General features: G+C 34.0%; 1 protein-coding gene and 1 long non-coding RNA gene across 2 annotated transcripts; one reads left to right on the top strand and one right to left on the bottom strand.

The window, feature by feature from the left end:
- Nucleotides 1-2,418: 2,418 nt before the first annotated feature.
- On the bottom strand, nt 2,419-10,186 carry LOC120085543 (importin-4). The gene is made up of 21 exons (XM_039041571.1): nt 9,792-10,186; nt 9,348-9,480; nt 8,954-9,090; nt 8,827-8,872; nt 8,352-8,564; nt 7,705-8,208; nt 7,484-7,618; nt 7,144-7,359; nt 6,970-7,059; nt 6,643-6,887; nt 6,443-6,531; nt 5,889-5,929; nt 5,581-5,611; nt 5,369-5,491; nt 5,054-5,271; nt 4,868-4,963; nt 4,389-4,501; nt 4,037-4,172; nt 3,835-3,939; nt 2,880-3,204; nt 2,419-2,786 (listed from the first exon to the last, which is right to left on the bottom strand). Exons 1-20 carry the CDS (start codon nt 10,064-10,066, stop codon nt 3,004-3,006), a joined length of 3,147 nt encoding a protein of 1,048 aa, XP_038897499.1. The 5' UTR covers nt 10,067-10,186; the 3' UTR covers nt 2,419-2,786; nt 2,880-3,003.
- Nucleotides 10,187-15,307: 5,121 nt separating this feature from the next.
- LOC120088577 lies at nt 15,308-19,736 on the top strand. The gene is made up of 8 exons (XR_005484967.1): nt 15,308-15,395; nt 15,520-15,580; nt 16,750-16,863; nt 17,055-17,087; nt 17,197-17,402; nt 17,497-18,565; nt 18,797-18,911; nt 19,508-19,736. It is a non-coding gene; the product is annotated as an uncharacterized LOC120088577 (long non-coding RNA).
- The last annotated feature ends 6,102 nt before the right edge of the window (nt 19,737-25,838 follow it).

The raw sequence follows: 25,838 nt of genomic DNA on the forward strand, positions 1-25,838 counted from the left end.
ATGATATTAAATTTTCGTTGAGACGTCGATATTTTCATCAATATTTCTATGTTTCCATGAGTTCGATATTGACATGAAGGGTGAATTGATATTTCCATTATATCATAGAAAAATCCACTAAACATAATAATTAAACGATAAAATATCACTATGTAATATAATATAAATAACAGATATGTTCGGATATGTTAACTTGTTTAAAAATTATTAAATATTTATTTACTAATTTAAATTTAATTTTTTAATTTTTTGTTTTTATAATTTTTTTTGGAAATATTTATCAAAATTAACCTTTTATTACATCGAAATTTTCATAAAATTAAGACTTTAATATTTGTGGCGACATCGATATGTTTGATAGAAAATACTTTAGACTGAGCCGTACAATTAAGGTATTCCATTGCCAAAGTTCCTCGACTGCAACAGACTTGCAAACTAGTGTGATCTACGGCAGCCCTACAAAGCTTCCATCGACGGTGATATATGGAAAGATTTGCTCACCAACTCATTATATATGTAATTTAAATCTCTATCTTTTAAATATTTTCCAATTTTTAAGGTCCCGTTCGTAACTATTTGAATTTTTGTTTTTGTTTTTGTTTTTTAAAGTTAAGTCTATATCATCAACATTTCTTATAATGATTTGCAAAACAACTTAAACTATTTTTTTAGTTCTCAAAATTTGGCTTGGTGTTTTAAACTATTGGTAAAAAGTAGATAACAAATGAAGAAATTTGGAGGTGAAAGTAATGTCTGTAGGCTTAATTTTTAAAAATAAAAATAAAAAATAAAATAATTATCAAACGGAATTTAAAGAATCAAATAATAGATTAGGACATTTTTTAACCAAAATCTATTTAATCTCCTAGCTTCAAAAGAAACGTTTAGAGTGGCGATTGGAGTAATCAAGGGCCAATCATACTCAAACCACGAGGTACCTTTTTTGTTTCCTTTATTGATGATCGTCTTTGAAATCCATAACAATGTCAATCTTGTATCTAAACTAGGGGACAAAAGAGACAATGACAAATGACGAATGGCTATGTTAAAAATGACACTCCAAAAAGTGGTACCAAAAAGAGGAATAAAGATGATTCTATGTAGATGTGAAAGTGCAATAAAAAAAAAAAAAAAGGTAAAATATGTTTGTATTTTAAAATTTTTTATAGTAAATAGTACTAGTAATTAAATATCTAAAGCATAATGCAAGAGGTGAAAATGATGATGGACCCTCAAAATAAAAAGGTAAAACAAGTAGAGGTCGAACAACAATATGATGACATCGAAGAGAAAAATGTAATTGATATGACGAATATTCGTTCTTATTATAAAATAAAATACAATGTACTTGTGTCATATGTATAGTATCTAATAAACTAACAAATGGACATGATGAAGCAACAAGTAAACATTATGAGGAGGATGAAGCTAATATTGAAGAGACAAAGAAAACATAGAAGATGAAAGCAGTTATACGGGCACAAATGATTCAAACATAGAAAAAAATAAAACTGAATCTGATATTAACAAATGAAAAAAAGAACTTACATGCACAAATTGAAAAAACAGAAAATATGAAAAAGATAAAATTAATTTGATAACCATATGTATAAAATAATGGATTTTTTTTATACAACTTAACCTATAAACAAATATTTAAACAAATAAAAATTAATTAGATAAAATCAAATTTAATAATAAAAAATAATTTTGATTATAAATTGGAGGAGAAAATTCAAGAAAGATCGTTTATTAAATCAATTAGGTTATATTTGATAACGAGATTTTAACAATTATTCATAACTTCATCCCAAGTTGAACTACAAAACTCGTAAAGGACAAATCAAACTTTTGAAAAATGACCACATGATCTGCACGTAATTTGTCAAAATTCTTATTAATTTTGAATTCTACCAAATATATCCAAACAAAACCTAAAACTTTATTTTATCTTCTAATTTCTCAAAGATATATCGGACAAAATTATGAAAGTCCATAAAAGAAAATTGAAATTTGACTTTTCAAAAAGAATTTTTTTTTTTTCCGAATTAATGACACTTTCATGTTTATATTAACATGATTTCAAACCTTATAAGTTAGAGATAAGGAAGACGAGTGAATATTAATTAGAAAAATAAAATAAAACTAAAACCGTAAATTTTTAAATGTTGAGACTTAATGGGCTATTTTCAAATATAGTAAAATGATTTAAAATATAATAAAATGTCACTGTTTAACACAAATAATGGTCTATTAGTGATATTTTGCTATTATTTATAAATATTTTCAGCAATTTGTTCTTTAAAACAACTTCTACCTATTTTACTCAATATAATACAAATAAATCAACATGAACGACCATCGTTCTTGCTTGCTAAACCACAAATTTCAAGGAAAAGTAGAAAACAAGATAAAATATACAAGAAGCAAAGCACAACCATATATTTTCTTTAACTCAATCTCAATGTAAACATAAACATTGCTTAACCACGAAGGGAGGAAAAAAAAGACAAAATCACTATGACTGTGGATGCATTGCAAAATTCACATCCACCCAAGAAAAACAAAAAACAAAAAACAAAAAACAAATAAATAAAACCTCTTCTCTAAACCACTTCACACCCTAAACTGGGAAGTACACACCATGGTAAAAAATTATTGAATCTAAGAATAGGGAAGAATATAATAGAACATGATATTAAAACAAATGAATCTAAACAAAAATCGGTATTGTCTCCAGGGGGAGAAAAAGAAAAAAAATGGCACCCCGAGTGCCAACGACCGACCTGTACAATCAAGCGATGATATTAATGTTAAGGAAACAACATATAAGGTAGCAGAAAAATAAGCAAAAGATAGATGAAGATATTTCAGCATACCTGATGGGCAACTTTTCATCTTACAGAGTTCGTTCTCGAAACTATCAGACTCTATCTGGGAAAGAAGGCTTGTTGAGCAAACAAGTTAGATAAGGGAAGAGGAAAATGCAGTCTGATGTGATCGTTAGCATTTAGGTGCATATGCAGCTAAGGCATTTGCATGTGCGGGTGGGAGATTGCTCAAAAGAGGTTGCATTTGTTGGCCATAGAGTGAAAGTAGATGTGAGAAAGCTCTGCCTACTTGAGCTTTTACTTCTGACGTTTCGATAGGCGAAGCCACAACATGAGCAAAGATATTAACCAGCTCCGGAACCAAAGAAAGGATCTGCAGTTGGCACACTAATTAGCAGAACTATATTCAACCAGATTTCTTTTTCAATACTGAACAAACTTAGTTTGTGCCTTTTAGTTAATCTCAAATTCGATTACCCCTCTGCCTTTTCTCCTCGCTTTCCCGTTTCATACCTCCCTAACTTACTCGGTTAAACATTATGTTAGGCATTAAGGTTTAATTAGGGCACTTAAACTTCTTCCCCCATGCCGTCCAATACATATACAATTTGGGTCCTATAACATAGATCAAGTAAAAGGTTTATGACCCCAAATGTATGTAAACCGGGAAAATACTGGTAAAATTTTAACAAAAATGAACATTTTTCCACCAAGGTTTCATGTAAATTTTGGAAAGTAATGAAGTATGCATAATGTCCCTCGCACACTACAACCTTTCCCCCAGTGTTACTGTGCACTACGGGAGACTTCGGAGTCAGAAATCAACATGATATGAATTCCCGTAACAATCAATCACAGTATCAAATGTTACAGAGTTATCCTCACAATGTAATTGGGACGCTAACAAAAAGTGTATATTCCTGAATTATCTCCAAAAACAAAACTATGCTCTCCATAAATAAGCATTTTCAAAATTCGTGCTAAAGACCAACAGAACAAATACCTGGGGATTAGATGACAAAACAAGAGTAGACACACAACCATAGACAGACATGGACTCCTCGTGATCTTCTTTTAAGGGTAGAGCTTTCAGAAAAACTTGGAGGACCTAGGTAACAAGATCAAAATAAACGGTTGAGCCAGGACCTACGGATACAGAAGGAAGAAAACTGGGGGGAGAGAAGAGTAACTAGAGACAAACTAACCTGATTCAATGGGACAGCTTCAGGGTGCACCATTATCATTCTTGCGACTGCACCAGCTGCATTATCCCTAACAGCATTGTCTGACTCAGATTCCCCAAATAATGGGTAGAGTCCCCGAAAAATATCATTATAATATCTGATACCGATTAAGAAAAAGGGTGGTGTTGACTATAAAGAAAGTTCAAAGCAAAAGTTAAATGTGAAAAATAATATAAAAGCATATGATCAGTACATCATAACAATATTAGGTTCCTAGGCAGGCAACACAACAACTCTAATGCCAATAAAATGATCAAGAAGAGAGCAACAGATGAAAGTAAATAAACTAATAAAATTGCATAGATAAGGATACTTCAAAGTAGACTCGCCCCCATTCTTGCAGAACTCTCCAACACAAAATGCAGCATTCCTTCTATTAGTTGCCTCTGATGACGCCAATTCTTTGAGAACCAAAGGCATTACTTTCTGAAAGTTATGCATACAGCATTAGAAAAAAAGCCACTTGAAATGTTCTCAATCGTTTACATGTCTTTTGAGAAAAATATTTTATGTGAAGTTGGGAAGGATACTTAAATGTTTTCCCTAAACATACTATTAAGTATTTTTATAACTATTCTTAGAGAATTTCAAACCACTCCCATTATTGAAATCTTGGATTTTTGAACACTTCTAATTAGCGAGACGCACTTTTATATCACAATTTAGATCTTTTAACCAAACACTGTCGAATTTTTTAGATCACTTAAAAAGGTATAGTGAAAACGCTTCTAAAATAGTTGGTAAAGAACACGAGGAAGCAAAAATAAATTATCTGCGGTAATGAATACTTACATCAACATAAGCAGCAATTGGAGCTCCCATGTCCTGAGCTACTTCGGCAAGACAGGCGACCACCATCGTTCGATCTTGAGGAGGTCGTGAGGCTCTCTGGATGGACATGAGGGAAAGTGAGGCAACAGTTCATAAGTTACTCTCTTGTAAATCTTGAAGTACTATCAAGCCCAGTCGCTTACTCACCGAAAATTTCATTAATGGTTCAAATAGCTTTGCAAAGATGGGTGCAAAATAAGAGCCCATGGCCTTTGCGAATGCAGGAAGCAGATCAGACACTGCATCCATAAGTACTTCATCATGTTCAGTATCATCCTCATCAATTTCACCATCAGATTCCACTTGCTGACAAGCAGATTCCTCACGAAGCAGAACTAATGTTGCATCAATTAGCCGAGGCATATCTAATGTTTAGACCATAACAGCATACCATAAGATTCGAATAGAATAGTTGAATAAAATCCATTTCACAGTGATCTGAAACTTAATATCAAAACTTACAAGGTTCCACTGCAACATAGCCATAGTCCTTGATAATGTCAGCCATGCTTGTACAAGCTTGAGCAACTGCTTCTTTGTCATCATCTTCAACCATGGTCTTGATATAAATATTCATCACAGTATCTAAAACAAATGAAGTGCTCAATAACCACCACTTAAAATAAAAATTAAACATGTACATAGAGTCCTATAACATGTTCTTCCAGTCTTACCAAAAATTTCTTTTGCCCTTGTCGATGCATCCTGAACAATGGGAAAAAAGAAGGGAAAAGTGAGAATGCAAATAACACATCAGGTAAAAATAAAATTTTCCTCTAAAAAGAAGGTAAGCAATATCCTGTTGAGGGAAGAAGGGCCATAAATTCATACAAGTATATGTCAAAAACAAGTATACATAAAATTTAAGAATTTATAATTCACCAATAATCATTCATTGGATATTCAATTAAGAAATTAACAGGAAACATGGGGCATGACAACCGCTCCAAATGCAAGAAGAATTGTGTTAATAAGTACTCACGTTGTAACTTTGGGAGACTGCATGAGCTGCCTTCAGAATATCTGCAGTTGCATTCAATGAAAAATGTATAAAGACGTAGTTCCTAGAAAATTTCTTTTCTTCAAGTAAAAGTATGCACGGGGCGGGGCGGGGATATCTTCCAGAACGGCCAAAGGAAGGTTGCAGAAAATAGCACCAATTAATAATTCAATCTCCTAAGACTAATCTAAACGGCCCCAAACAAGTATAAGGATATCAAAATGAAATGTAAAATCGATCCAAAAATAAATAATAAATAATAAAAAATGATAATAGACAAGGCTACTGATTCCCTCACATTCTAATGCTAATAAAATAAGCGGAAAACATAACAAATAAAAGCACATTAAAAAGTTTATGAGTTTAACGCTATTAATGCTCCCTCAGCATTCATTGTTTATTATAAATGAGTTGCACCGATAATAAAGTCTAAGAAAAGAAAAGGTCGATTTACCAATCATAAAGAATAACTTGAAAAAGACGAGCTATCCAGTGGCTAAAGAATAATTTCAAAGAAAGAAGTGCTAGCAACTCACGTTCCAAAGAAATGATTGCTTGAAGTCGGACATCTTCATGAAAATATCCTGAATGTTGAACCAAAATCTTTAATGTTTCCTCCAAATAGCTTAGTATAGTTAAAGAACCTAAAATAGTAATTGATGACGCTGGGGTTCGAGGGGGAATCCAAAATAATAATAATAATAATAATAATAATAAAATCTATGGCAAGGGATACGGTGCATAAGAACTCTTTGTGTGCAGTGCAAACAAGCCAAGAGCTTGTGTTGCAGCTGCCTTTTCATCCAGCACCCCTGTCCTGATACTTATGTTTCGAACTCTGGGCTCATCATGAGCTTCATCATCAGATGAAACTCCTCCAAACCCATTTATATTTTCATCATCCGATTCATCTATATCCACAGCAGAGCCATCATCCAGATTGCAAGAAGAGAATGCAAGGGGTACAACATGAGGAAGATACTGTTTACAGAACAAATTTTAACATCAAAGATGCTGTAACTATGAGAAAATGATTGACGATGAACCATACAAAGATCATTACCTTCACAAATCCATCATCCAAAATTTCCGCTACGTTGCTGAAGAATCCATGAGTATACTCACGCAATTCACTGAAGTCCAAGCCAAAACCCTAAGAGAAGAGGAGGAATGGATCAAGTCTTGGAAGGTAAAACTAGAAATCAAGACCAGCCAAAGACAAGAGCTTAGGCATTACAGCAATTGCCGCCTCAATAAAAGGAGGTAGAATCTGTTCCATCCGAGTTCTCCCAACAGACATGGCAACTATTCCAACCAACTCGGTTGCTCTTGCTCGGGAACAAAGCTCCTCATCCTTGGTAAGAACCATAAATATTTTCATCAACTCCAACACTCTCTCAGCATAAGGCAAGAAAGCTTGTTCTGCAGCAGCTGCTACTGAACCGATTGCGGACTGTAATTCATTTGACAATTTTCAAGTCATGGGAATACATTTGGTGCATAGAAGATTAAGAATTCATCTCAAAGTTTAGATGGCCAGGTGGAAGAAATTTTTTGAAAGAGAGTATATGCTGTACCATGCATGTTTCCTGCAGATTCCGGGGGCTTGTCTGAAGGGCAGACAGCAGTTTACCCATCAAAGGATCAAGAAAAGGAAGAATTTCCTCACCCATGTTCTCACAAAATGCAGCCAATGCATAGTATGATTTTTCCTGCAAATGAAAATTCACCACTAAAAACTTCTGCACAATCCATTATTTAATCATGACATCATTTCTCCTCCACGGATCCACCATACCTTCACTTCATCAGAATTATCTTCAAGGGCATTTAAAATGCAAGGAAGCACAGTCTCATAGAGTGACACTATTTCTGGCTGTAAATGCTCAGCAAATTGACCCAGGGCAAAAGATGCAGCCCCTCTTACCATTTGTTCAGGGTCCATTAATGCTCCAAGGACAATATGAAGAACTGGTTCTAACTTACCCTTTACATGTTCTGAACAACCTTCTGATATGACCCCTAAAGATGTTACAGAAGCTTCACGGAACTTTGGATTTGCACTTTGACTGCTAAGAGAAGCAAATTCAAGCACGGGAGGAAAAACGTGCTTTGATAGATTTAAGGCCATTGTATCAATAACCTCAGCAGCAGCTCGATCAGAAGCAAGATCATCGTCTCCATCTCCATCAGATGACTCTGCAAGTAATGGGCACATAACTTGTAGAACAGGGACAATCAATTTATGCTTTTTCAGGGAATTGGGCTTGTACTTTGCCAGCCACGAGATTATCTGAATTGCCTGGATTGAACAGGGAAAAGAGAAGGAAAGATTAGGAAAGAAAAAGGGAAAGAAAGAAAATTATCACTATTTCTTGAAAAGGAAATTCCAAATATTTGTAATATATATATTTTTTTAAAAGAAAGTTAGACATACAGCCCTACCTGATGACGAGTGCTAGATTCCAAATTTTGGCTAGAACAAACTTCAAGTGAAAATTGAACAATTGATCTAACAGATTCCCCAAGAAGCGGAGCAGGAGATTCAATCAGTTCATCAAATATCTCAAAAGCTATTATTGCAACATCCTCCTCGCCGTTAGCAAGGCACTGCCTGGCAACATTTAGAATGCTGGGAATGAACTCACGAAATTTGGCCTGCATTAATAGATATGAGTGAATGATTGTTGCATAAGCTGGAACAAAATAATATAGAAGAGCCCAGGAAACATTGGTATTAGACAGGACCACCTGAAGGAAATGATAAAACAACTTGAAAGCTGAGGCACCGAGCAGACCTAGTTAGCTATAGTAACATATTTATATGCCATCAACAGGAGGGGAAAAAATCCCATCACACAAGGAGCTCAAAATAAATAAACCATAAATTCCATTCTAACATAGTCATATTCGGGCTTACCACTTCAGGTCCATCATTAGTAAATTCCAGAAAAGATCCCACTGCCCTGAACATTAGAAGAAAATATTCACGTAAATAACAAAGCTATTTAATGGTAAGGAGAGTGAGTAAAAAACAAAAACATTACTTCAAAGCTGCAACTCTGACACGGCTGCTAGTCTCGTCCTGCAAGCACTTAAGTAGGAGAGTTTGCAAATCTGTAAAATGTGGTAGGAAGGTATTTCCAATCGTTTCTGTCAGGGAGCTGAATAGAATCAAAGCCACCTACTAACACCAGGGGAATCATACATTTTAGCCAGTGAAACAATTGGGTTTAGTCCTACCAATTACAGCGTTTAATAAGACTTCAAATCTTCAACGAACATGTACCGCCAGTTAAAGTACATGAAGAAGATAGAAAAAAATGCACATTCTAAAATTATTTAGTCATGTTGTGAATTATCTGGTGTCACTACTGTACAAGTACATTCACACCGATTGATTACAGATTAGTAAAAATTTCTTGTCGGGTATGAACTTACTTCTCTATGATCTTCCTGAGAACTCTGACTACATTGGAACAGAAAAGGCAGCAAGTCCGGCCAATCCCCTGCTGGAACAGCATATTTTGCAACAATACTTACAACATTCGCACTTGCTCTTCTCACAGGTGGACTGCAAGATCACAAGTATACATATTTGTTAATAATAGAACACACAAAGAATCAATAGCAACATATACGAAAAAAATTCTACACCCTCAACGAAGTAATGACCAATAAAATTTCGATAATAAAAGCTAAGTAATGCTAGGAAGAGACCAAAGACGTAATTCCACGAATTGGAACACACCCAATTCCCTTTACACCGAATCATTTGAACTCATTCCAAGCATTCATCTCATTCCACACCATGATAAAGAGAAAGAGCTCAAAACCAAAATACAATTCAGAATTCACAAGGAAGAATGAAAAATCCGAGAAGACCTGTGCTCCATAGTGATGCTCTCAATCAATGACTGCTTAACAAGCTGCTTGAGTTCAGGAGAAAGCTTAGCCCAATGACCGGTGATCTTCTTGCGGAGCAAAACAGCAGCTAACTGGCGGACGTTGGGAGTCTTGGCGGTGCGGAGATGCTGAATAAGAGCAGGCACCACCTGCGGATCCTTGGCTAAACGCTTAATCTGCTCTTCCGCTTGCCGCCGGGCATCATTGTCGGGCATAAGGAATTGAATGAGTAAAAGCTCCAACGACTGCGACATGGTGATTGGAGAAAGAGAATTCCGATGACCGTCGCAGAAATTCTCCGGCAACAGAAGCGGAGGGGAGAGTGGAGCAGATGTGGGTATTCCAATGGAGGCTCTTTTCCGAGGGTTTTTGGGTTTTGCTTCATATCTAAGATTTTATAGTATACGAAAGTTTCGGCGTTGAACTGTACTGTACTCAAACACCGTAATGTTGGACTCACGCGCTTTTTTTCACGCGCTTCAAAATGGGAATTACGATTTGTCCGTTTTAATGCAACAGAAGGAGATCCGGGACGTTATCGTTAGACCATTTTTTCCCCTTTTCTTTTTGCAAACGTTAATTTATAACCAAATTATTTTCAAATATAGAAAAATGAATAGGTTTATTTAATAAATAAATAAATTATTTTAAATTATAAAATTAGTAAAAATATTTACAAGATAGAGTGAAATTTTAGAAATATCAATAATAGATACTAATAGACATTGATTGATTTCTATCCGTGTCTATCAATGTCACTGATAGACGCCGATAAAAATAGTTCTAAAATTTTGTTATATTTTATAAATATTTTGATTTATTTTTCTATATTTGAAAATAACCCTAATAAATATAGTATATTATCACTACCTATTGATGATAGATCGCAATAGACATTTATCGCAGTCCATTGATTATCCGTATTACTAATAGATATCTATCATGGTCTATCATTGATAGACAATCACATTTTACTATATTTAGTAAATATTTTCAACAGTTTTATAATTTAAATAATTATCCTTTTTTAATACAAATTGGAGTGAAAATTTTGAACTAAAGACGTCCTAGTTGAGCTAAGCTCTTATGGACCAATTTATAACAATTTAAACCTTCACAACTCAATAAATTTAATTTAGGTCATTCATTAGAATTTTGTTATATTCTTAGATGTAGGTATAATTGTAAATTAAGTGGGAATGAATATATAATATTAGCTTTTCATTAAATTGGAATGATTGAATCGACTTATTTTCTTCTAATTTCTTTACTTTATTTAAAAATAATTACATAGGATTTTTTAGGATGGTTTTCAAATAAAGAAAATGAGTTAATTTATTTATAAATATAAAAAAAATGTTACTATCTATCCGTGATAGATCACAATAGATTGCGATAGACATCTATCACGGTCCATCAGTATCTATCAGTGTTAGTGATAGATGTCTATCGTGGTTTATCGCTAATAGATAGTGACATTTTGCTATATTTGTAAATATTTTCAATAATTTAATGGTTTAAAAGAATTACACCAATTTTTATTGCTACCTTAGTATAATTTTGTGGAGAATAATATTTTTATTTAAGTAATTTTGAATTTATTTTAAATAGAATCAAAGTGAAAGAAAACTATAAGGGGACGTTTGGGGCAAGGACTATCCCAAACTATAATAATCATCTCTTGCTATAGTAAATACTATTGTGTAGTACCTAATTAGCTACAGTTAACCCTATTTCAAAACCCCAATTTACTATCGTATTTGTTACAGTTTTTACTATTTTAGATTCATCATTTTTTTTATCTTTTGCTACCATGTTTACTATTTTTTTCTTAAACTAAAATATGATTATAATAACCAACTCTTACCCAAACGCCCCCTAAATTACTAACAAAGTAATTAAATGTTTCAGTTATAGAAGTTTAGACTTTTGAATTAATTACTTAATTGATTTAGAATTTTAATCAATACAACCTAAAATTTAGAAATGTAAATAGTTAAAACTCTATAATTTACTATTAGTTAACCAATTTTTGAGGTGGTTTAGATCTCTAAAGGTAAGAAGATAGATTAAGGCCAAGACAATTCACCCTCTCATTATTAAACTAAATGAAGAGTTATAAACCAAAGCGAATAACTTAACATATGAATAAGAGGTTTATGTTTTAAATCTCTATTTGTATTAAAAAAAAAAAAGATATAATGATAATAATGAGAAATTGTATAACCCAAATTTTAAGATATATGTTATATTTTATAAACTAAGTGATACCTATTCTTAAAAAAAAAAAAAAAAAAGTGAGCTATTCTAAGATTAGATCTAATAGCTATTCTAAGATTAGATCTATCATGCTTTTATATACATTTAGGTTAAAATCGAAAGCCAACCTAATTCAAGTCAAATTTTTTCACATGAAAAAAAAAACACCTAATTCAAGGATTTTTTTTAAGAAATAATGTTATTTAATTAAATATTAACAAAAATAGGATTACCAATGTGTGGATGGGATACACTTTTACATACAATTGTATACCGTCCATGTATTAAGCAAATGAAACGTGGATGGGGTATGTGACTTTGCCAAAATTACATACCCTATTCACAAGTTAAGTCTACATGGGGCACTCAAAATAGTGAACTGTACCAGGTAATTTTGAGGGAACCGGTAGGTACTCATGAGGTGTTGTCTATTTTGCATGGTTATACAAAGAATTATGTCGAGCTAGTCATGCAACAACTTTGGAAATACCAAGCCCATTGATACTACTACAAATATGAGCTTTTGATTAGTTTTATACTTCACACCACAATGCGAGTTAGAGAATTTTGATCATTTTGTTGAACATCCACTCAGCATGTCAAGTATTAGACGTATACACCAAATATTATGACATTGTTGCCTAAATATTGCCATGATGATCAAAACATTTGGTTGACGATGAGCCCTTTTAATGCTTTCATATCATAGAGTGACATCACCTAGATCAAGTGTTCAAACAATTCGACATGCGACAAATGGTGCTATCGTTGTGTTAAACAACCATCAACTTGAAGGAACTCATATGGAAGAGATCCTTGAGTGGAAGCAGATCGTCCAAATTTCATTAATTATTGAAAACATAATTTACAGTACACATACAAGATATGCATTCAAAATAACAACATGCTTGATATAAGAAATAAAGGGTTCAAGATACATTACCCTTGAAGAACCTGTCTTCACATAAAACTCCCTTGAACAATCATGAGCCTCGAAAAGAAACAACAACTCTTGAAGACCTTCTTCAAGATACCTCATATTAAACAAGGTGGACACTACCACAAAGAGCCTTTGATATTCTCAGGGTGAGAACCCAGGACTGGTGGGATCTGACTATTTTGGTTAGGAGGGAAAGTTTGAGTGGAGGAGGTAGAAGATTGAGGAAACACACAAAACTTTTTTGCAACTCTCAATCGTTTGGCAATCTCAAAATTGCTAGTCGTAAAGGAAGAAAGAAAACACTTTTCTTTTACTCCTCTTGCCACAAAATCAATAACCACCCACTAAGGTGGTTGGAGAGAAAAGAGGGAAGATATTATTCAAGTAATAATAAAATAATATAAATAAATATGATAACTAACTTATTATATTATATTTATATTAAATTATATGTTATATCAAATATAACTTATAACCTATAGTTTTAATATTGTATCACATACAATATAAACTATAGTTTCTTTTCTCTATTTTATGACATTTAATATAAATCATATTTATATTAAATTTAACAACTATGAACCACATTCATAGAAAATATATTTGAATCTCATTCAAATATTTATTTCCTCCCATTAAACTATAATGTATCAAATACATTATGANATTAAACTATAATGTATCAAATACATTATGACAATTATATCATATATAATTGAAACAATTTAATTATATCATATATAATTGAAACAATTTAATTATATCATATATAATTAAATCCCTCTTATTAATTTCAACAATTCAAATTAACCCAAAAACTAATTCTCAACTAAATCCTTTTGAGCTATCAAGGGGATCTTATGGACCTGAAACTCCAACGGTATATGAACAATTAAATAAACTCTTTAATTACATTATCCACCATCCGTTAGATACTCCACTAACCAATTAACAGTACGATGACCCTTCACAAATTGCTCGTAAGTATAACTAGGCCAAATTACCGTTTTGCCCTTATAGTTACATTTAACTTCTTAAGTACCATTGATTCCTCTAATGAACAATAGATCATAGTACTACTATGACTAAACCCCTCTCGGGCCAGGAGAGGATGTGGTGCCACATTGTTCAAGACCTGAAATCAGTCTTTAAGGGAACAATTTATCTACTTACCCTTGCTTCGGGAAAAGAGTGAAGTCCATCTTGTGTAGCTGTGTTCCCAGCTCCCCAATCAGACAAATCTCCAAAATGGTAGGCTTGTTGAGTCGGCGATCTGGCCATTCTCACCCATACAAATCAAAGGACCGCTCTCATAGGCAAGAGTTCATAACTCACTCAGGATTTAGATCATGTTACCTATGGTCATCCTGGTGAAATGTAAGTCTCTATTATGAATGGTGTTATATAATGATACCGAACATTTTGTGGTCCGGTCTTATACAAACTCCTTTGTATAGAATATCTCCACTCACATGTCTAATACATGAATGATCAGGATCAGATCATTTGTAGCACTTTACAACAATTGTAACACCTACAAAGTGGGCCATACTCGTAGTGTCACCAAGATAAGGTACCCAACCTTATCCATCTACTACAGACCATTTAGGTTATCACTTAATTATGATCCACTTGTATGTCTCCACATACATGTTTAAGTTACAATAATAACCTTGGATGTTAGATTATTGGTTTGTGGTTAATGCAACTAAAATATCACATATATTTATAGACAAAGTGAATAAAATATAATATATTATTAATCATATAAGAGTTTGTTCATACAATATTACAAACTATAGAACCTTACGAGATTTAGGGCATCAACCCCAACAATCTCCCACTTGTCCTAAAGCTAGTGGGGTGTACAATATAATAAAGTACAATATAATTATCATTCTCCACTAAACAAGAAAATTTGGCTACTGATTTTATCTAAGTGTTTGTTTAATTTGCTAAAAAAGAACTCTTGTCTTTGATGATTAAACAACTTTGGTTCAAGTCTTATTAAACTCTTTAACAAAATTTCATCAAATTTGTATGCATGTAATAAATCTATCTAATTCACCTTTCCAGGTAGGTTCACTACAAGAATTTTTGGTTTTAATGTCGGTTGGAAAAAGTGAAACCGGATGTATAATGAGTTTTGTTTTTTTTAAAAAAGCGGATCTTTAATGTCTGTTTTAAACCGATATTATAGGTATACCTTTAATGTCGATTTAAACCGACATTAAAGATCCACTTTTCTTTTTTTTTTCTAAAAAAAACAAAACCCATTCCCTTTTTTTTTTTTTTTTCATTTCCCGCTTCACCCCCCTCCACGCGAAACCCACAACCCGGCCAAGCATCCGGCCATGGATTTGGTCATGGATTCAACTGTTCAGGTGCTGTTTTGATAAGAAGTCTGAGAAGAAATCCGGCTTATTCAAGTTTACTTTCTGTTAATCTCTTTTTTTATATATAATTTTTCTAACTGATTACTTGATTATTATTTATAATGCTTTGTAGACTATTGTTGTAGTAGCAGTTGTTCCGCATGGGGTTTTACAGCTTGGATCTTTAGATAAGAGTAAGAGCATTTCCTTGCGGTAGATTGTGAAAGTTTGTGAATTATGTTCCTTGCTGAACATCAACTTTTTGTTTTGGGATGCCGTATACATAATTGTTTTCAATACTAACTGTTTCTGAACTTGTTACATGTAATACTATTTTAATAATAGGCCTTCTCTGATATTATAATTTATTGTAATTTCTTGTAGCCTGACATTCCCTACAATTGTTTTAGTATTTGACTGTTAGGTTTAGTAGCTTTTGGTACAATGTCTAAAAAAATAGGTTTCAAAACCTTTATGTTTTTCTATTTGTGAATTGGAACAGCAAAGATAGTCTGGGACCTATATTTTATTTCCATTATTCGTATTGTTAAATGTTAATATGTATTTATTTCAGTAATTTTTACCCATGCTTTGAATAATGGGTTAAAATACAGGTGATTTTTTTATTTGTAAATTGGAGCTGGAGACCTCATTTTTGTTTCATCACATTTTAGTACTTTCATTAAGTTCACAAATGAAGTATACTTGAGAAATCTAAGGAGACTACTTATCGACAATTTTTTTGATAATGTTCTCTTAATTGCTTTTTCTTGGTGTAAAAGTAAATTCACTTTTTTCCTCTTATACACTTTCCTCTCTTTTGTCCAATTGGAGAAGTTTTATTGTAACTCCTTTGGATTTGGGATCTCTCTTTTCCCTTCTTTTGTAATTTCACTCATCAATGTAATTGTTTCTTGTCTTAAAAAAAAGTTCACAAATAAAGTATACTCGTGATGCTTTGGGTTTTTTGATGGGTGTCCTTTTGTTCTTCATCTTCACTAATGATTTTCCTTTTTATTCTGCTGACCTCAATTTATAAAGTTGTGTGCTTTTCAGATATTTTCAAATTTTAGGTTTATCTTCGATGCTCTTGTATTGCTGATGGATTTCTTCCTAGACAGTCAACCTGTGCATTCTATTTGGGCTTCTTATATTAGAATTTTCTTTCTGATATATTTTACAGTTTTGATCTCATATAACTGGAATACCAATTTCTGGCTCACTGTCTAGATTTAGGGTTACTTGGTTTAACTTGCATGGATCAGTGCAGAGATTATCCATAAATATTCTGTTCATTCCTTAGATATAAATGTTATCTAACTTTTGTTTATTGTATCCATGTTCATTTTATTATTGGAATTAGGTAACTGAGGATGTCAATCTTGTGGCTCGCATCAGAAATGTTTTTCTAACTCTCCAGGAGTCATCAGCAGGGCATATTAAGCCAATGCAGTCATGTAAAAGCTCAGGATACGTGGTAATTGTCTTTCTGTGTCTCTTTATCTTTCCTCTCTCTCTTTTTCTGTTGTTTAGACAATTAAAGAATTTGTTGGCATATCAAAAAGATTGACATCAAAAAAAGCAATTAAAGAATTTGTCTGTGTTGGTTTGATATGCTAGGGTATGTACTAGTTACACTAATCATATCAAAATTTCCTTTTTCTGTAGGCAGACATTCCATCTAGAAGCTTAGCAACACAGGTGAGTGAGTTGTTGGTTGTTTTAACAACTTAGACACTTTTGAAAATTACCTTAATTTTCCTTCCTGTGATAAAAACAGGGATTTTTCTTAAATCTACTTCCTGTACAGAAAAGTGAAGATGAAAATGTCAGCAAGAATGTGGGGATAGAGTTGTCACGATCTGAGGGCACTGAATCTCTAAAAACAAAGCCAGATGCTATCAATGTGGAGAGTTTTAAATCACAAGTGAGATTGCTTGATGACAGGATATGTGGAGGGGAGTCTAGTGGGTGCAAAGAAGCAAAATTCTGCCATGGATATGGTTAATATATGTGGTAATTTACTTCCACCTGAAAAGATAGTGACAAATGATGCATACTTCCCTATGAATACTCACGCCTCTTCTGTATTTGTTGGAATTAATCACAGTGGGACGTTTAGCCGAACCAATCCTACAGAAATGTACTTTCAAAATGATATGGAAGCATCAGAAACTATTGATATGTATCCGTCAAACACATCGTTGAAGTTCCCTGCTGGTTATGAGCTGCATGAAGTACTTGGTCCTGCTTTTCTGAAAGATGCTCTTTATCTTGACTGGCAAACAGAGTATGTTTTTGGTGGTAAAGCTTTTGAGTTATATGAGAGAATGAGTGGTAGCCAGTTGACATCTGATTCACCGACAGAGCGTCTTCTAGAAGCTGTAGTCGCTGATGTTTGTCACAGTGGTTCTGATATTAAAAGTGACACATCCCTGTGCAAGTCTGGACAGTCTCTGTCAACTTGTGTTTGAATAGTAGTTTCCTATTAAATGAAAAGAAGATGTTGAGATCATAATTGATTTGTTTGCTGGTGATTCTATCTTGTGTTTGAATGTTGAGGAAAAATGAAATTATTTTGTACAAAGAAGGAAGAGAAAGGTTGAGAGCGCTCAATGCTTAGCAATAATGGCGATTTTTTTAAGATCAAAAGACTTATAATGCAGATTTACGCATGCAAGGTAAGGGATGAGAAGTAGACAACAAGATTTTAACATGGTTTGGCAAGAGGTGCCTACGTCCACGAGAAGAGCTGAGATTTCTTGAGAAGTAGAAAGGGAAAAATATTACAGATAAATTCGTCTAACTCATTGATTTTTCTCTTAATTCGTCTAACTCATTGATTTCTCTCTTAATTCGTCTAACTCATTGATTTCTCTCTTTTTTTTTATCTCTCTCTTTTAAATCTTTTATATATAGGATGTTTACAATTTTGTTGAGAGATAAAAGTAAGATAAAATGTCTGTTTCACTTTAAATAGTTACTGTTTTAACACTTTTCAATATATATGAGGAAGAACGGTATGTCATAATCAAGCATGGAACACAATCATGAGAGAGTCAGTGTGCTGCAACACATGGGATGCAAATATCTCAGTTCAAGAAGGTACTTTGTTATGCTCACAATTGCTATTCTTCTGAGGTTGGGAAAGAAGTGAGTTACTAAACCAACTCAAGAAGGTACTTTGTTGTTTACTCAAGTCCCTTTATGAAAAATATAATATTCTTATGCTTTGAGTGTTAAATTGCAACTAGATAAACTAGCTATTTCAGAGTAAGATTCTTTTGGAAACTGGTCGAATTAGAATTTGGGAGCTAACTCATTTGAGTAATAATGAAATGACTTTGAGTGAAGTTTTTCATTTTGTTAGGTTCAAGTTTGATGTATAAGGTTAAATTTTGATTCTTAAGGATTTGGAAGGAAGATAGGAAGATTGCATTGGACATATTTTAAGAAGGTTGATAAGTGGAGAAGATGCACCAAACACAAAAAGGACTTCATAACAACATTAATAACAAGTACAAGGTAATATTTATAAGATGCTTATCTTAAAAGTCTATTTGTTCTAAAGTTTTGGAATAGATTCTTAGGCATCCTTTGGTAGTTTATAGTTTGGTTGGTTTATGGTAGTAGAATTTCTTAGGCATCCTTTGGTAGTTTATATTTAAGCATTATTTGTCTAAATGAATCCGGTTGCACTATGGTAGTTTGTGGGTTATTCATGCATTGTGGGTTAGGTTAATTCTTCATTATCATTGTCGAATCTTTTGTTACCTCTTGTTTAACCATTTATTGTGCTTCTTCGTCAATTTGAATCAAATTCTTCATTATCTAGGATTGACCCTCGATAGCATCTTTTAGTTGGAGATGTTTTTTGTGGTTTCATTTGATTGAAGTCTTGTATCCATTAGTTGCTTTTTTAGATGCTTGAAGTTTTGGTGTTGCTTTAGGGGGCTTTTTACTTTTTAGTTATATGGATAATGTAAAACTTTTTAGTTGAATATGCCAGCCTCGTACGTAAATTATTATTTTTTATATAGTACTAGCTTTAATTTAATAAATGGACGTAAACTTATGTTGAATTATCTTTTTTTTTTTTTTTTTTTTTTTCCTTTTTGTAGTTCAATACAAAAGATGCATATACGCAAGGAGAGATCGACGTAATTCGGACCCAATGGGCAAGTTGTATTGGCCGATTTGTGTAAGGATGTAATTCTTGTTTTTTATCTCAATAGAATGTAAATGCTAGCTTAGAATGAATGTAAATTTATTTAACTATGATCTTTGTGAATGGAATTAGTACTAATATGATATTTGTGAATGAGAGAAATGATGGCTTGATGTAAGTATTTTATGAAAGTCTGGTTCTGGTATTGTGATTCTTGTTTGTGGATAAATTCATAGGTGGAAGACATGATCTGTTTATTATTGGAAGCTGTATTCATGGTATTGTGATTCTTGTTTATTCATGGAATTAGTACTAATTGATATTTGTGAATGTGAGAAATGATGGCTTTGGTATAAGTATTCTATGAAAATCTGGTTCTGGTATTGTGATTTGTTTGTGGATAAATTCATAGGTGGAAGACATGATTTTTTTTATTATTGGAAGCTGTATTCATGGTATTGTGATTCTTGTTTATTCATGGAATTAGTACTAATTGATATTTGTGAATGTGAGAAATGATGGCTTTGGTATAAGTTGTATTCTATGAAAGTTTGGTTATGGTATTGTTTTGCAAATTTTGGTGGATAAATTCATAGGTGGAAGACAAATATTGATGAGTATATGTAATGGATTGGAAATATTGATTCTTGTTTGTGGATAAATTCATAGGTGGAAGACAAATATTGATGGGCTCGCCATGCAAATTTTTTTTTTAATACTTTTTAATATAAAACACGGACATTTCCTGACCCAAACACGAGACATATAATGTCGTTTTTAACTTATTTGACCAAAAAAATGGATTCGGCAATGAAATTTTAAAAGAAGGGACAGATTCGGGCTTTAATGTCGGTTAAGAATTAAAAAAAAGGCTTTAATGTCGGTTGCAACCGACATTGAAGGCTGTGTTATTGGTGTTATTGAAGGCTTTAATAACACTATCAACCGACATTAAAGCCCAAATTTCTTCTAGTGGTTCTCAGGTAGGGGTACGACATTTCCATCGACTTAAGTACCCTAGCCTAGCCAGAACCAGCCTTAGACAAAAGGTCCTTTATAGATACATTTCTTACAAATTTAATATTTTATCACGAATCAATTTAATCCTATTAAATCGATTTAAAAAATTAAACTTAGATTTCTAATCTCATTAGAAACGTGATCATAGGTCTATCTCAATCAAATTTTAAAATAATTTAAAAAAAAGATTATAGCCTAAGGTTTGCATTCAACTCTTTATTATTGATTTTAATTCTAATTTCATTTATTATAATAATTATAAATAAATGAAACAATTAAAATCAACCATTACATGAATGATATACATAAGTTAATTGTAACATTTATAATTTAACCTAAGGTAGTGGCATGTTTCATGCAATGTTCATTCATTACTAATATATAAATTTTATATAACTAAGTAATGAACTATGCTATAACATACACTCCATACAACTATTCAACCTTATATTATAACATTTATAATATAAATCATGCATGGATATGCTATAATGCATGCATACATATACTATAACTCTTATATTATATGATACATGAGTATGCTTTATGTAATTTAAATCATGCATACTAATATATTATAACATTTATAATATAAAATGATGCATGAAAATAAATGCATAACCTATGGTGGGTTTTAAAACTATATGACATACATTATGACAATAAAATAAACATACATCACATGTATATTTAAACTAAAGTTAATGGACCAGGATAGAACATCTCTAAAACGGAAATTAAAAGGCTGTTCTATTACAAAATTGAGTCCACCGGTTCGAAACAAGTGACTTGGGTCTTGAACCGCTCGCCTCGAACTACTCCACAAAAGAACCCTTGCAGCTGATCCTATAGCAAATGTCTGATCATCGAGCAGCAAGGCATCGAGTATAGATGATCGTTTATATGCGATCACACAGCTTATGACTATGTGATGAGCATGAAAGTCTACGCGATAGTGTTGTTAACATCCATGTGTCGAGTATCATATACTGCGCAATCGTGTAGCTAATGACTATGCAATAAGCATGATAGTCTACACGATCGTTTAGAATGCAAGGATGCGTCGAGTATCTAATACCCCACAATCGTCTGCCAAGTGAGCGCCTGCGTGATCATGCAACCAATGTAACACGATTGTGTAGCAAACTCTACACAATCGCGTAGCATTAGCTATGCGATCATTTAGCAAATGCTACATGATCTTGTAGTAAAATCTACACAATCGCATAACAAAAACTAAACGATCCTTGAGCGAAACCTGGCTCTGATATCAAATAAAGGAACTCCTATTGAAGAGATCCTTGAGCGGAAGCGGATCATCCAAATTCCATTAATTATTGAAAACATAATTTATATTATACATACAAGATATGCATTCAAAATAAATTACAGCTCTGGTGCAAGAAATAAAGGGTTCAAGATACATTACCATTGAAGAACTTTTCTTCACGTAAAACTCCCTTGAACAGTCACGAGCCTCGAACAAAAACAGGAACTCTTGAATGAAGGAAATTGAACACAAGGATTTTCATGAGCAACGGAAAGATCATTCCAAATTAGAATCATATATGAACTTTACAATTACAGTCATAAACAGAAACATACGGTTATGCATTAATTATAGAAATTATAGCATGATAATACAAAAGATCAAGGACAAATGCTATACACTTTTATAGACTCATTGCCAAGATCCTTGATCACAAACGCTCGATCATAGCAACACAACAACCACGAACGTTCGTCCAACACGACCGCTACACTACACGAACACCGTGCACTCGAACTCGCCTAGGTAACAAACAACTCGAACAACGCGAACGACCTCCACAGAACCTCGACAATGTCGAGTTGAGTATGATACCACCAAGAAGGCTACCTTGGTATTCTGGGTATGAGAATCCAAAGGGTGGGCTCTGTGTGGGCTTGGTTTGACGCAGAACAACAGAGAAAACAACAATCGTGTAAACGATTGAGCAAGTGGGAGATGACAGAACCTATCGTATAGGTCGATGCCCAATCGTTTAGCAAAAGCTATACGATCGTCTAGCAAAAGCTATGCGATCGTTTAGCTCATCGCTTAGCTGAGTGTCTGTCGCTTACTAACACTCCACACTCGTTTACCTCATCCAATCTGTCACTTAGTAAATCCCATTTACTTGACAACTTCCGTGAGAATATTTCTGAGAGAGGAAATCTCAAATTCACAAAATTCAATATTTATAAAATTAGGAAAATATTTTTCCTTTTATCTCACGGTTATCATGAAACCACCAATAACCTCTCACTCAATTGGTTATTAGAGAAAAATAGTTAATTATCCAATAATTAATATTATTATAAATATGAATGATAACTAATTTACCATAATATATTTATATCCTATAGTTTTAATATTTCATCTCATGAAACATATAAACTATAACTCTTTTTTCTATTCCATGGTATTTAATGTAAATCTCATTTACATTAATCCTCCACTAGATGTATCTCATACATCATATCGATCATATCATATATAATCGAATTACCTCTTGTTAATTTGAATATTTCAAATCAACACCAAGAACTGATCCTCAACTGAATCCATTGAGCTACCAAGGGGACCTTATGGACCTGTAGCTTGAAGCTTTGACGGTACGTGAATAACTGACTAAACTTTTTAGTCATGGGATCCACCATCCATTAACTGCCAGGCACTCCACGAAAGATCGACAACTGAACTCTCCTTACCACAAATATATTATGTGTCCATCTTAACCAATCAACAGTACGACAACCCTTCACAGATCGCTTGTAAGTACAGCTCGACCAATTAACCATTATGCCCCTGTAGTTACATTTAACTCCTTAAGTACCACTGAATTCTTTAATGAACATAAGTCATAGTTCTATTGACCGAGTCCTCTCTTCCAAAGAGAAGTTGTGGCCATTATGTTCAAGCCTTGGAATCAACCCTTAAGGGAGCAATCTTTCTACTTACCCCTGCTTTCGGGAAGGAGTGAATTCCATCTTGTGTATTGAGTTCCCAGCTCCCAAATCAGACAAGTCCTCAAAAGAGTAGGCTGTTGAGGTCGTGTCACCTATGGTCGTTTAGGTGAGATGTAAGTCTCTAGTATCAACGACGTTATATACAGAGTCTAGTCATCTCATGGTCCGACCTTATACAAACTCTTTGTATAGGACACCCCCGCTCGCACGTCTCCACATGAATGGTCAGGATCTACCATCTGTAGTAGTTTACAATACTTGCAAACCTCTACAAAGCGGGCCGTATCCATAGTGTCACTAGGATCAAGTATCCCATCTTAATCCTTATACTACCTGTCTCTTATACACATCTAGATGTGTATAAGAGACAGGTTGTGCTCCGTTGCGATCTTCGTGACTATCACATCACCACGATGCACAATCTCCCTGATCAAGTGGTATTTTCGCTCTATGTGCTTACCCCGACGATGACTCTGAGGCTCCTTTGAATTTGCCACAACCCCTTGTTATCACAATAAAGAGTGATAGACAAATCCATATTTGGAACAACTTCCAAATCTGAAAGAAATTTCCTTAGCCAAACAGCCTTCTTAGCTGCTTCACAAGTGGCTACGTATTCGGCTTCCATAGTGGAGTCTGTGATGCATCCTTGCTTGATGCTTTTTTAGACTACAACCCCTTCATTCAGAGTGAAAACTGATCCCGATGTCGATTTGCAAGAATCTCTATCAGTCCGAATGTCAGAGTCCGTGTATCTTGTAAGGATCAGATCCTTATCTCCATACACAAGCATGTAGTCTCTCATTCTCCAAAGATTCTTGAGGATCATCTTGACCACCATCCAGTGGTCAAATCCTGGATTGGACTGATACCGATTGACAATCCCTACTGCATAGCAAATATCGGGTCTGGTACACAACATTGCAAACATTAAGCTTCATACAGCTGAAGCATAGGGAATCCGTCTCATCTCCTTAACCTCTTGAGGTGTCTTAGGACATTGATCCTTAGACAAAACGATTCCATGCCTGAAGAGTAATAAACCCCTCTTGGAATCTTGCATCCTGTACCTGATCAACATTTGATCGATGTACGATGCCTGAGGCAGGGCTAACCGTTTGTTCTTATGATCCCGAATGATCTGGATCCCTAGAACATACTGTGCCTCACCCAAATCTTTCATTTGGAACTGGGCAGCTAGCCATTTCTTAATGTCAGTCAGATACCTTACATCATTCCTAATGAGTAGGATATCATCCACAGATAGTACCAAGAAAGGTACTAAGCTATTGATGATCTTCTTGTAAACACAAGGCCCAAAACGTTATTAAAGTACGTAGACTTCATTTCCTGGTTCATGGCCTTAATCCATTCATCTTTGTCAACATCCTCCATTGCTTTCTTAAAAGACAATGGATCCTCGACCCCATCATTTGAAATGACGTTTTGGGCTTCAGTCAAACCCATGTAGCGATCCGGTGGGTTCATAACCCTCCCACTACATCGAGACAGTCTCAACTCTTGAGCTGGTTGACTAGATGTTCCGACCTCAACAACTCTTGTTGATCTATCGGCCTATTCAAAAACTCTTGTTGAACCCTCAATAATCTCAGTCTCACTAGAAATCTCACGCAAAACGAGCTTACTTTGTGGCTTATGATCCCAGATGTGGTCTTCTTCTAAGAAGATAGCATTTGTAGAAATAAACACTTTGTTCTCATTCGGATCATAGAAGTATCCACCTCTCATTTCCTTGGGGTAGCCTACAAAGAGTCAAACCTTCGAACGCGGTTCCAACTTCTTTGGGTTAGTCACGAGCACATGTGCGAGACAGCCCCAAATCCTGAAGTGGCATAAACTACCTTTACGGCCTCTCCACAGCTCAAAAGGTGTTTCAGAAACACTTTTCAAAGGAATGTTGTTCAGGATATAACATGTAGTCTGCACTGCAAAACCCCCAAAAAGAGTCTGAAAGATGAACATAATTCATCATAGATTGAACCATGTCCAATAAGGTTCTGTTTCTCCTTTCTAATACACCATTCTGCTGAGGTGTACTAAGGGCCAAGAGTTGGGACGCAATTTCATGTTCTATCACATAGTTCTGGAATTGGAGGTCCATATACTCTCCAACATGATCAGATCGTAGTGTTTTTATCTTCTTACCTAACAAGTTTTCATCTTCAGCCTTATACTCCTTGAACTTGTCAAGGGCTTCAGACTTATGTTGCATTAGATAGAAATACCCGAACCTCGAATAATCATCTATAAAA

Source organism: Benincasa hispida, chromosome 1, assembly GCF_009727055.1.
Source record: "Benincasa hispida cultivar B227 chromosome 1, ASM972705v1, whole genome shotgun sequence".
Lineage (NCBI taxonomy): Eukaryota > Viridiplantae > Streptophyta > Magnoliopsida > Cucurbitales > Cucurbitaceae > Benincasa > Benincasa hispida.

Excerpts from the sequence above, each read along its gene's own strand:
- LOC120085543 (XM_039041571.1), bottom strand. The coding sequence starts at position 10,066 with ATGTCGCAGTCGTTGGAGCTTTTACTCATTCAATTCCTTATGCCCGAC. Across the intron at positions 9,481-9,791 it reads AGCATCACTATGGAGCACAG|TCCACCTGTGAGAAGAGCAA; the intron begins GTCTTCTCGGAT and ends GTGATCTTGCAG. Across the intron at positions 6,888-6,969 it reads TGGATGATGGATTTGTGAAG|TATCTTCCTCATGTTGTACC; the intron begins GTAATGATCTTT and ends TTCTGTAAACAG.